This window comes from Lycium ferocissimum, chromosome 2 (genome assembly GCF_029784015.1).
Source record: "Lycium ferocissimum isolate CSIRO_LF1 chromosome 2, AGI_CSIRO_Lferr_CH_V1, whole genome shotgun sequence".
Classification (NCBI taxonomy): Eukaryota; Viridiplantae; Streptophyta; class Magnoliopsida; order Solanales; family Solanaceae; genus Lycium; species Lycium ferocissimum.
Genome location: NC_081343.1, coordinates 24,452,029 through 24,469,736, shown reverse-complemented (window position 1 = coordinate 24,469,736; position 17,708 = coordinate 24,452,029). Strand labels below are relative to the sequence as shown.

The 17,708-nt window shown below is 39.6% G+C and overlaps 1 protein-coding gene across 1 annotated transcript; it reads left to right on the top strand.

Annotated features, from left to right (window-relative positions):
* Positions 1-3,548: 3,548 nt before the first annotated feature.
* Positions 3,549-5,309, top strand: LOC132047960 (non-specific lipid transfer protein GPI-anchored 30-like). Its single transcript, XM_059438917.1, has 2 exons — positions 3,549-3,959; positions 5,011-5,309. Exons 1-2 carry the CDS (start codon positions 3,635-3,637, stop codon positions 5,109-5,111), a joined length of 426 nt encoding a protein of 141 aa, XP_059294900.1. The 5' UTR covers positions 3,549-3,634; the 3' UTR covers positions 5,112-5,309.
* Positions 5,310-17,708: the final 12,399 nt, after the last annotated feature.

Sequence of the window (17,708 nt, the reverse complement as noted above, 5' to 3'; positions counted from 1 at the left end):
GTCTTATCCGGTGTTTTCGCGTTCAAGCTTCCATAACCGGTTCACACATGCGAAGAAAATCCAAATATGGCCTTATTCCCTACAAGCAAAAATTATTTCAACTTTCCAATGTGCCAAAAATGCCGGATGTAACATCCTCCCCCCCTTTAGAACATTCGTCCTCGAATGTTAAATTAGCCTTATAGGTCTTACAAGTACTTTGGGGGAAGGTTCTTTAAGTAGACAGTACGTATAAATCATCCATCAATTAAAACAGTTAACTGCGGAATTTAAATTACCTGGGGGTGCATCCTGCGGTGCCTCAGGACCTGGTCTCCCGCCTAGTGCATAGATACGATGTGGGAATGTGCTTGGGCCCGGATGCTCTACCTCCACCCTGCCTCGACCGAAGAAGTGCGGGGTCTGTCTCGGGGGCTCTTACAGGGGGGTGACGACGCTCTTGCCGAATTTCCGGGACGGTGTGGCCCGCTCCCTGTGGACACTCTCTAGCATAGTGTGTCGGATCACCACGAAGTATAGCACACACGCCGTCGGCCTTGTCCCCGCGCGTCTCCACAATTCGCACATCGCGGAGGGGCCATCGCCTCTTGCCCCGACCATGCCTGTTGCTGAGGACCCGACGCATAAGATGAACTCTGTCCCTGCCGAGGGAAAGTCCCTCTACCCCGCTGAGGTCCGCGGCTGCGAAGGTGCACTATGCGGGGTGCTCTCGGCCGGTGGAACCTCTACCCCGACCTTACTCCGTCCGGCCCCTCTTGGGCTGGTGCCCCCGCACTGCTACGAAGTAGCTTCCCGTTGGCGCTTGCGATCTCTGCCCACTTCGTGCATAAGCTTGGATGCGAGCTATATCTATACCGCCGCATTGCCACGGCATACAAATCTCTGTTTGCCTCCGATTCTAGTCTATTACATACCGGTGAACTCTATCCTCCATGTCTGCACAATAGTAGGGGCATACACAGCTAAGAGTCGAACTCCACACTATACTCTCTCACCGTCATACCACCCTGTCGCAAATTAAGGAATTTATCAACCTTTGCTCGTCTCAGCTCGGGTGACATATAATGACGCAAAAAGGCGTCCGAGAATTCCTGCCACGTCGGCGGAAGGGCGTCACTACCTCTCGACAATCTCCCATGGCGGTACCGGTTAATCGGCCCCATGCCACTCGGCACCTGTAGGCGGCTAGCTCAACGGACTCCGTGGGCGACGCCTTCATTATATTCAAAGTACGGCTGCATACCGTCATAAACTCACGAGGATCGGCATTAGGTCCGTGCCCTTAAACTGCGGGGGACTCAATGTAAGAAAATCCCGTGCCCGCCACTGGCGACCTATCGGGATACTCGTAACTCCTACTCTGTTGTCCAGCCTGAGTAGCAAGCATCTAAGCTTATGCACAGGGGGCAGAGGATCGCAAGCGCCAACGGGAAGCTACTTCAGAGCAGGGTGGCAGCCAGCCCAAGAGGGCCAGGACAGAAGGTCGGGGTAGAGGTTCCACCAGCGAGAGCATTTTTCCAACAAGTTACGGACTTCGTTTTCTGTACTTCATGCTTTGCATACTCAGTACATATTTCGTACTGACCCCCTTTCTTCGGGGGCTGCGTTTCATGCCGCGCAGGTACCTACAGATGAGTAGAGGACGTTAGCTGCAGATGTTCTAGCTCGATTGGCGGGCTCCATTTCCTCCGGAGTGCTGCCGAGTCAGAGTGCTTTTGTATGGTATCTGAAGTTATGGTAGAGACTTTGCAGACAGTGTCGTGTGTATGATATGTCAGTTTGTAAGCGGCTATGTAAGCCGATGTATTATTATGCATTATGTTACGAACTTCATATGTTGGCAGATTTCATACGGTACTAGTCTTGTTTGATTTGATAAAGACGAAAGGCATGTTTGTTTTCGAAACAAAAATTTCATTATGTGCTTGTCATGTTTTGCGGGCCTAGTATGATTATGAGTATTACGAAAGTCAGCGGGTTCGCTCGGCCTAGGTAAGGGTCGGGTGCCCATCATGCCCTACTGGAAATTAGGGTGTGACATAGGCATGCTTTATTTGGTTAGCAATTAAGTCATGAATATCGGGTTGTGATTGTCTCGTTACTATAAAAGTTGGTTGTTTTGTTTTAAATTCAGTACCGAACATGTTTATTTTCTGTTTTTGATGTGGAAAAGAAATGGGCGTATGTTATTTAGTCCTACAGATGGAAATGAGCAGGTTAATCAGTTAGTTTTACCTTAGCCTAAGTTAGATGATCATGAATAGTGTGCTTATTTGATCAAGTTTAGAGCTTTACTACTCTCTAATAAACTAATTTTGGCTGTTTAGTATAAGGACTTATTTGGAAAGGAATATTAGAAAGTTACTATTTTTTCTAGCTAATCGGCCTAATTAAGGTCAAATTGCTTTTAGCCCCTCTATTTCCTACTTTTAGTACTTAAGAAAAATTAGAATTGCTTCCAAAGAGTAGGGTCGGTGGTATTTGGATTGATCCTAGCCTTTTTCTCTTTTCCCCCATCTTTTACATTTTCGTTCTTTATGTATTGCATGATCTAGCTTACATCTTCGCATTATAGAATCGGTAATCATATACTTAAAAACAATAAAATAGCTCATTTTTAATCAAACAGAAAGTCGATTTTACAAGCAGAAAATATCCCATTTCAGGCCCATGCCAAAAGAACCGAATTAAAAAACCGAAACCGAACCGAACTTCAAAAAATCGAACCGAACCGAACTAATTCGGTTCGGTATTCGGTGTCCACTTTCAAAAAACCGAAACTGAAAAAATCGAACCGAAGAACCGAACGCCCACCCCTAGTTGATATATACAATTACATAAATTCTTCTCAGGGAAATAGTGATATAACAATTCACACCCACTCAATTTTATTTCTAAAAATTTGGCTGCAAAATTTAATGAAAAATTCATATCAGCAAAATTTAATGAAAAAATCACTTAAATAGATCGAGTGACTTTCAAAGTGAAATACCAATAATTGAGTGACTTTTAGGTTAGAAAATAAAATTGAGTAACTTTCTGAGTGAACTACCTTTAGTTGAGTAATTTTGGGTTAGAAAACAAAGTTGAGTGAATTACCCTTAATTGAGTAACCATCTAAGATATTATATCATTTAACAGTATGAGTACCATTCTTATACTTGTACACCCTATTTGCAATCCTATTTAGGAATTATGCAATTCATGTTATTTTTACAACAAATCAAACAGTCAAGAAGAAATAATCTCAGCATAACTTGCTTTGAACCAAACGACCCCTAAATGATTTGTTAATTACAACCTGCAAAAATACATTAATATGGTAAAAAGATACATTGGTCAACTCTCTAGAATTTTGCCAGTTCGCTAAGAGGTGGTGGAGGGATACCTGCTAGTAGCTCAACCTATCTATCAATCAGGTTTGCCTAACAACACACTGTTAGATCACCAACTCTAACCATCATATCCAAGTCAAAATCCCCCTAACAAAAGTCAAAATCTTCATTAACGATAAACAATATAGGACAAATACAATATATACTATATAAACATACATGTCAGGCATCAATATCTCAGGTTGGAACAAGAATACAGCAATAAACATCACAAAACACAAACATCTTAATTAATATCAATGGAGATAAAGCTATCTCAAGCAGCAATTTTTTTGGCGATAATCTTGTTGGGGCTGATGCAGAATATTGCTGAGGCTCAGGACAGAAACTGCATAAACAAGCTGCTCCCATGCATGAATTTCTTGAATGGAACAAGAGGGAATCCACCAGACAGTTGCTGCAATCCATTAAAAGATGTGATAAGGAACATGCCTGAATGCTTGTGTCAAATGGTAAGCATCAAAGGCAGCAACGCCGCGGAGAAAGCTGGAATTGACATTAACGAGGCTCAAATGTTACCTGCTAAATGTGGACAGCCTGTTAATTACATGGGATGTCTTAAGGGTACGCATGTCTCTGTAGCATTCATCTGTTTTTTCGGCTAAAGATTAGGCAGACATAAAAAGAATCTCCTTAGTCTTATATGTCTTTGCTGATATTTGAATCTTGATCTCTCACGGCCTTTTCCCTTCTTTCCTCGATTTCTCTTCCAAACATTTGTATTTCGTAAAAGTCTCATATTATGTGTCGGGACTTTTAAGGTTTTTCAAGAATTGATGCAGAATTTCTCTAATACATTACCTACTTGATTAGCTTTTTCAGTGAATGAACAGATCGAAGAAGTACAGTTCCATTTTCATCAAAACGTAGTAGACTCTGAGTTTTGGGATATGCACTTACGACGAACTCTTTTATCACACTGAAATTTGTTTCCCACGAATGAAATAAACCTTAAAGAAATTACAAAACGTAAAATGTCTTGAAACAATTGTTGTTTCGTATATTTTCTGCACTATCCATTCTTAAATTTTTCAAGGAATTGGAGTAGTACTTATGTTTAATACTCCTTCCGTCTCAATTTAAGTGTATCATTTTTCATAGCCGTCTGTTCCAAAAAATTTTACTTTCCATATTTATAAACTTTAACAATTAAACATTTTTTTCCAAAAAAATTATCCTCTTTTTCTTTTAATCCACTTTTTCGCCTTTTTTATATTTAAACAATTTAGCTTTAGAGATGATCTTACCCACACAAATATTTGCAATTTTGACCACACACATTTCAAAAGATTCCATTTTTAAATTTTGTCTTCTCCGATCAAAAGAGACAATCTTTTGTCAACACTTTCATGCTTTATAACAACATACACTTCACATTTGATACATTATCACATATTTAATTTTGACCTTATTCCATACAATTGTGTTATTTCTTAAATTTTCAAATCTAACCAAATAAATGCCGGATGTAACAATTTGTTCTTTATCATCATCTTATCCCTAAGTATGGAGTCCGTATAGTTGTAGTTATGGTGAAAGAGTATATTTAACTGTGATTCGATTGTGAACTTTTGTTTCCGTTAGGTAGAATAATTTGGCATCTATTTTGTTTCAGGAGCATCCAATTCCGCCGGCTACTCAATGAGATCTTCAACTATGACAATACTACTGGCTGTTGCTTCTTTGCTTTTTGCTCAACTTCTGTGGAGTTCATGACCTCAATTTCTGCTTTCTGTTGGCCTCAGTTGATAGTTTTTTTTTTTTTTCTTCCTATTTTGTTAACGGCTGAATATTGAATTAGTATCCATCTTATTTAATTTGTTTCTTTTTCCGTACCTACTCTGTGTATTGCTGGCTGTAATTTTTTGGCATTATGTAAAGCAAAAGTTTAATGACAAACGATCCTTACTGCCCGCACCACAGCCTTTAAAATAAATAAAGCCTCCCTTAAAGGCCTTACTTTTCTTTTTTAATATTAAAAAATAACCTGTCTCTTTGGAGATCTTAAGAATGACAATTCAAACATCTTACGCATGGGTTTATAATCACAAGATTAAAGAATATTTTCGGCATTATACACATCATTAATTTAGATCAAAAGATTCAAAGTTTTCTTATTTAACATATCGAAATCTCAAACTAATGCACTTAAAATGAGACAGAAGGAGTATTTCACTCCCTCTATTCATTTTATATAAAGGTGTTTGATTAGACATGAAGTTTAATAAAGAAAGGAAGAGTTTTGAGATTCGTGGTCTAAAATTAGTTATAGATATTTGTGTGGATATATTATCTCACTAATGTAAAGTAAAAAATTTGAAGTTAAATTTTTACTAGATATAGAAAAGTACCATTCTTTTTGGAACTGAATTAAAAAAAAGAGTGTGACATAAATTAGCACGGAGGGAGTACCTTTTATGAGTAAAAATAGCAACGTATAGTTGTAGTAAATGATTATTCACACGGTTTTTTTTACGTTTTTAATGAATTAAATTTATCCAACTAGCTCAAAAATTAATCACATTAGCTTGTTTGGCCAAGCTTCTAAAATAAGCTTATTTTTGAAAACTGCTTCTGAAAAAGGTATTATGGTGAGAAGCAGTTTGTGTTTGACCAATTAATTTAATAAAACACTTTTGAGTAGCAATTAGTATTTAACTAAACTTTTAAAAAGTGCTTTTGGGCAAAAACTACTCCCTCTGTTTCAATTTATGTGAACCTATTTCCTTTTTAGTCCGTGCCAAAATAAATGACCTCTTTTCTAATTTGGAAACAAATTCACTTTATAAAATGATTTACAGCCACACAAATATTTAAGACTTACTTTGAACCACAAGTTTCAAAAGTCTTCACTCTTTCTTAATGTCGTGTCCAGTCAAATGAGTTTAGGAATGGCAATTAGCGTAAGGCGGGGCGGCGCAGGGCAGGGCAAAGTCATCATAGGGCAGGGCAGGACAGGGAAACATATAAACAGGGCGGGGCAGGGCAGGGCTGGGCAAAATTTAATTTTTGAAATTTTTTAATAGGGCAGGGCAGAGCAGAGTAGGGCAAGAAAGGGTTATAAGTGGGTTGGGTTAAAAATGACTATTTTATTCTCGTTCCTTAGTTTGAATCCACATTTTGAAACGTCATTCTTTACTACTAAAAGTATAGGCATGATTGCTTGGAAGCTTGTAAGATTTCTCATTTCTGTTATTAAATTCTTATTTGTTAAATTGTGACTTCTAGCATAAACTAAAATCAATATTGATTATAAAACTAAATTACGAAGTAAACCCAGTAATAGAACTATTCTATTTGTTTAAGCTTGTACAAAACCTTTCCTATTTATCACAAAAGTGATCGCCTAATTAATTGATCTTACGATTAACAATATTCATTTAGAAGAAATCACTAAAAAGACATCTACAAAAAGGTGAAATAATACTACTTGCCAGTTATACTTACATCACAAGTTTGTCTTTAGTAATTAAGACAAATCATTTTTTATTTTAAACTCAGACATTCCTTCAAGCTTATTTAATTATACTAAAGATGGTTTTGTCTATTCTCATGCTAAACATAGTAAAATATGTAAATTCTAGTTCTATTTTGAAATTTGAACTATCAAAAGAAAAAATTCAATTTTAGGAACTAATCATTCATCTAATTGTTTTTAAGAAAATATGTCATGCTTCAAAGTGAAAAATAAAGAGGAAAAATGAAAGATAATATAAACGGGGCGGGGCTTAGTGGGGCAGCGCAGGGCAGGGCAATTTCTTTGAAAAAAGCTAAACAGGGCAGGGCAGGGCGGGTCGAAATCTTAGCAGGTCAAGGCTTGCCCCGCCCTAACCTGCCCTAACCCGCCCTATTGCCATCCCTAAATGAGTTCACATAATTGAAACGAAGGGAATATTTTTTTAGCTTCTGAAAAACAGCTTCTGCTACTCCCCAAAAGCATTTATTTTCTCTCAAACGCTTGACCAATGTAACAATCCATTTGGTCATTTTAGGCTTTTCCCCCAAATTACCCTTTTCATAGTTTCATTTCAGTGTTTAGGTCTTGCGGGGATAGGTGGCTCGGTTCCCGAGGTAATCGGCGTTTTTGGATTTATTTTGGTGGGTTTACAGATTTTAACTTAGAGGAATGAAAAGGATTGACCAAAGTCAACATCAGGGGTATTTTCATCGTTTCAAAAGTTTCGTCAATTACACTAGGTCCGGAACGTCATTTATGACTTAGTCGAACTTTTAGTTCTTGTCCTGAGGTGTTGGTGTGATTTGGGTTATTGGTTCAAATTATAGATTTTGGACGTTTTGGAGTTGATCGTGGTTAACGCCTGGTCAAAACAACATCTTTTGGAAAGTCTGAATTCGCGAGCGAGTTCGTAGGGTCATTTAAACTCAGTTTGCATGTTTGGTTTGTGTTCATGGGGTTCCGAATGAGTTTCAGGTGTTGGATCGAAAGTTTTAGGTTCTTTCCATTTTCTGGTTCTAGTGCAGCTGCAACTGCGCGAGTGGGTCCATAGGTGTGAGAATAGGCGAGGTCGTCTAGGGCCGCAGCTGCAAAGGTATGTCTGCAGGTGTGTGGCCACTCCTGCATGGTCTCCCTCGCACTTGCACTTGGGAAGATCTTAGTGATTTCTGCTTCTGTAGAAAATTCTCAGCAGAAGAAAGGTCGCACTTGCGGCAATTTATCCGCACATGCAAGGATCGCTGGACAGGTTCCCATAAATCCCCAATTCGAACCACATTCATTCCAAACCCAATTTTGTCACAACCCAATTCGTGAGTCGTGATGGCACCTACACTGTCTCCCCAGGTGTCACGCCCCAAAACCTACCCTAGACGTGACCGGCATCCGACGTCACGAACAACATTGGAAGAACCTAAAAGATGCAATAACAATACTTGAACCCGTCAGGTTCAATATTCGCCTCCAACAGTTTATAAAATAAATGTAAACAAATCATGAATATATGAATTAAATCAGCGGAAGTCTTTATTAATCAAACACTTAGTCAAACGTAATAACGTGCCCGAGAGTTAATCAATAAGTCAACAACTACCCCCCAAAAATGTATACCATGGAGCTTCTAAGATAAAGGATTAGTAGTTTGACTCATCGGGACGCAGTCCGAAAAACTAATATATTGAATAAATAAATAAATAGGGTGTCCCACGAATGAATGTGTGGGCTCACCAAATCAGCAGCAACAGCAAGTCTTTCCTAAACGCCCGGAGTATCAAGAATCTGCTCTTCTCCGTTTCCTAACATACCATCAAAAACAACAATGATATGCCTGAGTACTTCATACTCAGTGAGTGCCTCGAGGACAATAAGTAATAAGAAAGTAGAGTACAATAATACATAAAGAAATCAGTCCTGAAAATCATGTGAAACCAATGTAAAAACAGTTATTCCACTTGTGTGTCTCAATAAGAATTATCAAAACCGATTACAAGGCCTCTTGTCAAGGTACAACTTTAAGTATGCTTTCAATTGATTATAATTAACAACAACAATTCCATGAGAAAATAAGAATATCACACATGCCAATACAGGCCCAAGAATCAAGCACATCGAAGGGGTGACCGTAGAGGTTCCCTTGTCACAGCGCACCACACCGGAATATGAAATTCAACGGTGGCTATCCTTCCTCCCGAATAGCTAGGCATAATCACACCCCAGGTAGCGAACCCGGAAGTGGCCACTCTTCCTCCCGAATGGCTAGGAATTATCACACTAGGATCCATAGTGGCTACCCTTCCTCCCGAGTAGCTAGGCCAAACACAACAACAAAGTTCATAGCATAGAAGCCGATTCACAATTTGTCTCAAAGTATGTCACACCATCAATTAACATTAAGGCTCAATGTGCCATTGCAAAGATCCATAATTTCATAGATAATCTTGAAAACGTTTCCACTTCTTTAAACAAGATTCCATTGTCATGGTTCATGATAAAACATCAGTACCAATAATTAACCATCATTATTGATCGATCTCTTATGGAAGAAAACGATTATGATTTCATATACGTATATAGAGGATAATACTATCAAGGTTTAATGTGGGCTTGTCCCCTCACGCACACCAACCACCATCAAAACATGAATTGGGGTTTTGTATGAGAAGTTCACCTTTTTATTCAATAAAGAACTTTTGAGAAGAAGTCATATATCCATAATAAGGTTTTAAAAGAGGGACATACCTTAGTACGTTAAACAAAGTTTAACAATTCACTTTTCTAGTGAAGAACACCCAAACCCTAGCTTGAATCACTTTAGGAAGAATTATGTTGTAAACCCTAGGTTTAGTCACAAGAATCATGTTAAGAATCATGGGTTTGATGTTAGGATTGATAATCAATGATTAAGATGTTCTTACCTTAGTATTGGAGCCCTAGAGAGATATTTTCGTTCTTAGGGTTTTTGAGAGTGAAAAGAATGGAAGAAAAATTGAAATTTTGAAACTTATATAATTGCAGCCTGTTAGGTACAATCGTCGGTACAAATGACGTAGCGTCGAACAGATCGACGGAGCGTCTATCTGCTCCGTCGAATGGTCTTTGTTCTAGGTCAATTCTACGGTACAAATGACAGAGCGTCGAACAGATCAACGGAGCGTCGATCTGCTTCGTCAAAATCATGAAATTTTCTGTGAGCAACTTTCTCTTCCTTACTTTCTACGGTGCAAAGGACAGAGCGTCGAACAGATCGACGGTACAAAGGACGACCGTCAAACCTCCTTTTCGTGAAACTGAAATGAATTTTCATTTTGACCCTCTCCTCATGGGTCTTTAGCCTAAATTCATGCACCTAACCCAACATATAAGGTTCCAAAGGACTCATACAATGCTTTCACACTCTATACGGATTTACGGGATGTTACATTATCCCCCCTTAAGATTCATTCGTGCTTGAATAAGAATAATAGTTTAGAAAAGAATTCACTAAACCACAAGTTGCTTCGAACAAACACAACGATTCATCCATGAGTAATTTAAAACGCTAGCTCATACCTGCCATAGGGAACAAGTGGGGATATCTCTTCTTCATGTCCTTCTCCGCTTCCCAAGTAGCTTCCTCAGTATTATGGTTTCGCCACAACACTTTAACCGATGCCACATCCTTCGTCCTCAACCTTCTAACTTGACGATCTAGAATCTGAATTGGTTTTTCTTCATAGGTTAACCCTTCATTAATTTCAATCTCTTCATGGTTCAACACATGGGAAGGATCAGGTTTGTACAACCTCAACATCGAAATGTGAAACACGGATGCACCATGGCCATATCGGATGGCAACTTCAATTCATAAGCCACCGTCCCAATTTTCCTAACAATCTCGTAAGGGCCAATGAAACGGGGACTAAGTTTCCCCTTCTTACCAAACCGCATTACTCCCTTCATCGGCGACACTTTCAAGAACACCTTGTCACCAACAGAAAACTCTAGCTCACGCCGCCTCATATCCGTATAGGACTTCTGTCTACTCTGAGCTGTCTTGAGTCATTGCACAATAAGATTAACCTTCTCAATTGCTTCATGAACTGAATCCGGACCCAACAATTCTACTTCAGTTGGTTCAAACCAACCAATTGGAGACCGACAACGCCTCCCATAAAGAGCCTCATAAGGAGCCATTTGAATACTCGCTTGGTAACTGTTGTTGTACGCGAACTCCACAAGAGGTAAATGTTCATCCCAATTTCCTCCAAAATCTATAGCACAAGCTCGTAGCATATCTTCCAAAGTCTGAATAGTTCTCTCTGCCTGCCCGTCAGTTTGAGGATGAAAGGCAGTGCTCAATTTCACTCTAGTTCCCAACCCTTCCTGAAAGGATGTCCAAAAATGAGCAGTAAATTGCGTACCTCTGTCAGATATGATGGATGTCGGAATCCCATGCAATCTAACTATCTCTTTTAGATATAACTTGGCGTACTCCGCCGCGGTATATGACGTCTTCACAGGGAGAAAATGGGCAGACTTTGTGAGTCTATCCACGATCACCCAAATCGAATCAAACTTGGCCTTTGTGCGGGGTAAACCCACAACGAAATCCATATTGATCTCCTCCCACTTCCACTGCGGAATCTCGATATTCTGAGCCAGGCCTCCAGGCCTTTGATGTTCAGCCTTCACTTGTTGACAGTTTAAACACTTAGCCACAAAGTTAGAAATATCAACCTTCATGCTCTTCCACCAATAGTGTTGTTTCAAATCCTTATACATTTTGGTGGATCCGGATGAACCGAATACTTGGAACTATGAGCTTCCATCATTAATTCTTGTCGAAGACCATCAACATCAGGAACACACAATCGTCCTTGCAACCGCAGAACACTATCGCCAGTCCCAACAGTAAATGAAGTGTACTCACCCCTTTCCACTCCATCTCTCAGCTTTGCCAAAAGTTCATCATCATATTGCTTGGATTTTATCCTTTCCACAATGTCAGACCGTGATGGCGTGATTCCCACTAACTCTCCATCTTTAGTTTCATCAAGTCTGACCCCAAGACTAGCAAGTCTTCGAATTTCCTTCCCCATGGGCATGTCATGTGCACGCAAATAAGCCAACGTGCCCATAGATTTTCTACTCAAAGCATCAACAACCACATTAGCCTTACCAGGATGATACAAAATATTCAAGTCGTAATCTTTTAACAACTCCAACCACCTCCTCTGTCTGAGATTCAACTCTCGCTGCTTAAAGATATATTGCAAGCTAAACATCACAATGCTCACCATACAAATAATGCCGCCAAATTTTCAAGGCAAATACCACGGCAGCCAACTCCAAGTCATGAGTCGTATAATTCTTCTCATGCTTCTTCAACTGACGCGAAGCATAAGCAATCACCTTACCGTTCTGCATTAATACACAACCCAAACCAATTCTAGAAGCATCACAATACACCACATATCCACCAGACCTAGAAGGTAAAGTCAAAATAGGAGCCGAAGTCAACCTTGTCTTAAGCTCTTGGAAACTCTTTTCACAAGCTTCGGACCACTGAAACTTAGCAGTCTTCTGTGTCAATTTAGTCAATGGTGAGGCTATGGACGAAAAACCTTCCACAAACTTTCTGTAATAATTTGCCAAACCCAAGAAACTACGAATTTCCATCACACTAGTTGGTCTAGGCCAATCCTTAACCGCTGAAATTTTCTGAGGGTCTACTTTAATGCCGTCACCAGTCACCACATGACCCAAGAAAGACACAGACTCAAGCCAGAACTCACACTTAGAGAATTTTGCATAAAGCTCGTTCTCCTCAAGTGTTGTCAAAGTTATCCTCAAATGATTAGCATGATCCTCACGATTCTTAGAGTACACCAAAATGTCATCAATAAACACAATAATGAAGCGGTCTAGATAAGGCTTAAACACACGATTCATCAAATCCATGAATGCAGCAGGCGCATTAGTCAACCCAAAGGACATGACTAGAAACTCAAAGTGCCCATAACGAGTACGGAAAGCAGTTTTCGGGATATCCTTCTCCTTTATCTTCAATTGGTGATATCCAGACCTCAGGTCAATCTTTGAAAAGAACTTAGCACTCTGAAATTGGTCAAACAGATCATCTATCCTAGGCAAAGGATACTTATTCTTAATGGTCACTTTATTAAGCTGACGGTAATCAACACACATCCTAAGGGAACCATTTTTCTTCCTAACAAATAAGACTGGGGAACCCCAAGGTGAGGAACTTGGTCGGATGAAACCCTTATCCAACAAGTCCTTCAACTGATCTCTTTAATTTCCTTAGCTCCACTGGAGCCATACGATAAGGTGGAATAGAAATAGGTTGGGTGTCGGGGATAACATCAATCCCAAAATCAATAACTCTATCAGGAGGAATACCAGGAAGATCTTCGGGAAATACTTTGGGATAATCACTGACTATGGGAACAGATGCAAATTCGGGTACTACGGCTTTTGTATCATTAACAACAACCAAATGGTAAATACACCCCTTAGTAATCATATTATGAGCCTTAAGATAAGAAATAAATCTACCCCTTGGCTTAGCAATTTCACCCTCCCACACAATAACAGGCTCCTCGGGAAAGGCGAAGTGAACTAACTTATGGCGACAATCCACATTAGCATAACACGTGGACAACCAGTCCATCCCCATAATTACATCAAAATCCACCATCTCAAGTTCATACAAATCAGCCACGGTCTCACGTCCTTTAATCACAACAACACAATTTCTATACACTCTAGAAGCAATAACAGGAACACCAGAAGGTGTATCAACAGCAAAAGGTTCCAACAAAGGTTCGGGTTTCATACCCATATCAAGAGCAAAATAAGGAGTCACGTTGGATAAATTTGAACCCGAATCAATCAATGAGTAAGCATCATGAGAACAGATGGTAAGGATACCTATAACCACAGCGTCAGAAGCCTCAGCTGCCTCCCTACGAGTCAGCCCATAAAGTCGAGTTGTCCCTCCACTAGAAGTATTAGCAACTTCCTTTCCTTTGCCATTATTATGAGCATTCTGATTATTATTGTTAGCATTATTATTATTATTAATCATTCTTTTGTTTATTCATGCGATTCACGTATTATTAATCATTCTCTAATGGTTATGATGACAAATATTATTATTATTATCTCACGTAGCCACTTTACGCATTCCTCTTAACTTACTATTATTATTATTATTATTATTATTATTATTATTATTATTATTATTATTATTATTATTATTATTATTATTATTATTATTATTATTATTATTATTATTATTATTATTATTATTATTTTTCTGGCCTTGCCTACCAGAAGGCACACTAGCATGGGAATAAGCGCCAGACTGAGCAGGTGCAGAATACCTTTTACTCTGCCCTCCCTTATAATTATTACCACTAAAACCACCCGCCGATCGGGCCTTCTTGTTCTGATCTCGATCCACCCTCTCCTCATTTTTTCAACTCTCTTGTTGTTCAGCAAACCCAACCAGAGATGAGAAAGTGCAAGTAGGAGACATAGCAACAGCAACACATGCAGACTTGATACGTGGTACCAAGCCTTTCACAAAATAATTCAACTTATGCTTTTCAGTCGGAATCATGTATAAAGCATACTTTGACAAACGGGTGAACTCTAAACTGTACTCACGAACCGACTTATTACTCTGTTCTAGCTTTTCGAACTTCGTAGCCATAGCAAATCTCTCCTCATCAGACATAAACCTTTCCATGAGCGCCTCTTCGAATTTAGCCCACGTCGGAGCTAAAGCAGCATCACCCCTCTCAGACTCCCATATGTCAAACCATGCGTGAGCAACATCCTTCAACTGATAAGAAGAAAGCCTCACAGCTTCGAAATCCTGGGCATCCATTGCCCTCAATGCCTTGAAGGTCTCATCTAAAAAGTGTTGGGGTCATCCACCTCTCGTGACCCAAAGAACTCTGGTGACTTCAAGTCTAGGAATTGCTTAAGTCTGCCTCCACCATGAGGTCCCACACCTCCACGTCGCTGAGCCGCAACCAATGCAGTTAATATTTAAATAGTAGTTTACATAGTACCAATCTCAGGCACACTCACAACAGGAACAGCAGGAGCAGGCGGTGCTGGGGGTGGTGCTTGATTTCCAGCATTATTTCCATTAACAGCATTCGCGCCCCCAAGATTTCGGTTAGCTCGCGGGTTATGCTCGGTTACCATTTTTGGATGGGGTCAGAGCCATTTCTGCAAGGCACGACGAATTATCGAGCGAATTAGAATGATCCTAAAAGGACTTGAAGCTCTACAGTACAATCTAGAATCAAGAAGAATAGGAAACACCTACAAATGTCCTATGAATTTCTCGGTCATGCAGGTGATCAGGCTGCACAAGGAAAACCCTACTAGACATAGCTCTACAGACACCGACAATAATCCTAGGACGTATTTAAACCTAGGCTCTGATACCAAGCTTGTCACGCCCCAAAACCCACCCTAGACGTGATCGGCATCCAACGTCATGAACAACATCGGAAGAACCTAAAAGATACAATAACAATACTTGAACCCGCTTGGTTCAATATTCGCCTCCAACAGTTTATAAAATAAATGTAAACAAATCATGAATATATGAATTAAATCAGTGAAAGTCTTTATTAATCAAATACTTAGTCAAACGTAATAACATGCCCGAGAGTTAATCAATAACTCAACAACTACCCACAAGAATGTATACCATGGAGCTTCTAAGATAAAGGATTAATAGTCTGACTCATCGGGACGCAGCCCGAAAAACTAATATATTGAATAAATAAATAAATAAATAAATAGGGTGTCCCACGAATGAATGTGTGGGCTCACCAAATCAGAAGAACAAATATCAAGTCCTTTCTAAACGCCTAGGTATCAAGAATCGCTCTTCTCCGTTACCTGACATACCATCAAAAATAACAATGATATGCCTGAGTACTTCGTACTCAGTGAGTGCCTCGGGGACAATAAGTAATAAGAAAATAGAGTACAATAATACATAAAGAAATCAATCCTGAAGATCATGTGAAACCTATGTAAAAACAGTTATTCCACTTGTGTGTCTCAAAGAATTATCAAAACTGATTACAAGGCCTCTTGTCAAGGTACAACTTAAAGTATGTCTTTCAATTGATCATAATAAACAACAACAATTCCATGAGAAAATAAGAATATCACACATGTCAATGCAGGCCCAAGAATCAAGCACATCGAAGGGGTGACCGTAAAGGTTCCCCTGTCACAACGCACCACACCAGAATATGAAATTCAACGTTGGCTATCCTTCCTCCGGAATAGCTAGGCATAATCACACCCCAGGTAGTGAACCTGGAAGTGGCCACTCTTCCTCCCGAATGGCTAGGCATTATCACACTAGGATCCATAATGGCTACCCTTCCTCCCGAGTAGCTAGGCCAAACACAACAATAAAGTTCATAGCATAGAAACCGATTCACAATTTGTCTCAAAGTATGTCACACAATCAATTAACATTAAGGCTCAATGTGCCATTACAAAGATCCATAATTTCATATATAATCTTGAAAACGTTTCCACTTCTTTAAACAAGATTCCATTGTCATGGTTCTTGATAAAACATCAGTACCAACAATTAACCATCATTATTGATCGATCTCTTATGGAAGAAAACGATTATGATTTCATACACGTATATAGAGGATATGTCACGACCCAACCCCGTAGGCCGTGACTAGTGCCCGAGCTGGGCACCCGTACACACCCATAAAAGTGAAACGTCGCCCCCAAATATATATATATATATATATATATATATATATATATATATATATATATATATATATATATATATACTTTCGCGTAGATAATATCACACATAAGTTCGGTAAGGCTATCATAATAAGGGGGGACGTTCAAATCACAAATCACACTGACATAACTGAACAGTGACTACCCACAACCCACACATGTGTGTCTACAGACCTCTAAGAATCATAACAAAATCATATGACGGGACAGGGCCCCGCCGTACCCATAAATAGACATAAACATATGCATCGGAAGAATCTGTACCAAAACATAGGCTCCAGAACAAGGGAGCGCTCCAAGATATTTGAATGGAATCCTAAGTCGTGGATCACCTAAAAAAGTATTTGTACCTACGCGGCATGAAACGCAGCCCCGAAGAAAGGGGGTCAGTACGGAATATGTACTGAGTATGCAAAGCATGAAATATAGTAAACAGGATCATAATCAAAACCAGAAGTACAGAAAGTAAATGCAATATCCAGAATATCAAAAGGCTTACTCATTAAAACACAAATCATGCATGGGGCTCTTAGAATATGGTCGCCCGCCCGTCGTTGGCGCCATAACACAGCATAACACCAGAAGGTTTCATATCTCCGTATCCCCGTCACACATCATAACACATCATAACGCCATAACACAGCATAACACCAAATATACACGGTACCCGGCCCTCTAGCGAGGGGCTCGGCGAACCGGACACATCATACTCCGGAATATCACATAGTGCGCACGATAACATAACCGGCCCGGGACTCGGCGAAAGATATAACAACCATATGCACGAGCAGAGTCGTGGGAGACTATATGCAGTTTAAAACATTTTCAAAAACTCCATAAAGTAGTCAAAACGAACTATCATTTAAAATCGAGAGAATAGTCAATCAAGTTTCTTCCGAATGTCGCTCGAGAACATATCAAATAGAACTTTAGGAATCATAGGTACGTATCAAACCATATGAAATAGCTTATGGAAATCAGGGACATACTCGTCGTTACAGACTCAATTGATAAGTAAGTAATTGACGCTCGAGGGTTAAGAC

What these genes read in the sequence shown, in the direction of transcription:
- LOC132047960 (XM_059438917.1), top strand. Translation starts at nt 3,635, where the DNA reads ATGGAGATAAAGCTATCTCAAGCAGCAATTTTTTTGGCGATAATCTTG. An exon ending in TTACATGGGATGTCTTAAGG is followed by an intron (nt 3,960 to 5,010) that starts GTACGCATGTCT and finishes ATTTTGTTTCAG; the next exon opens with GAGCATCCAATTCCGCCGGC.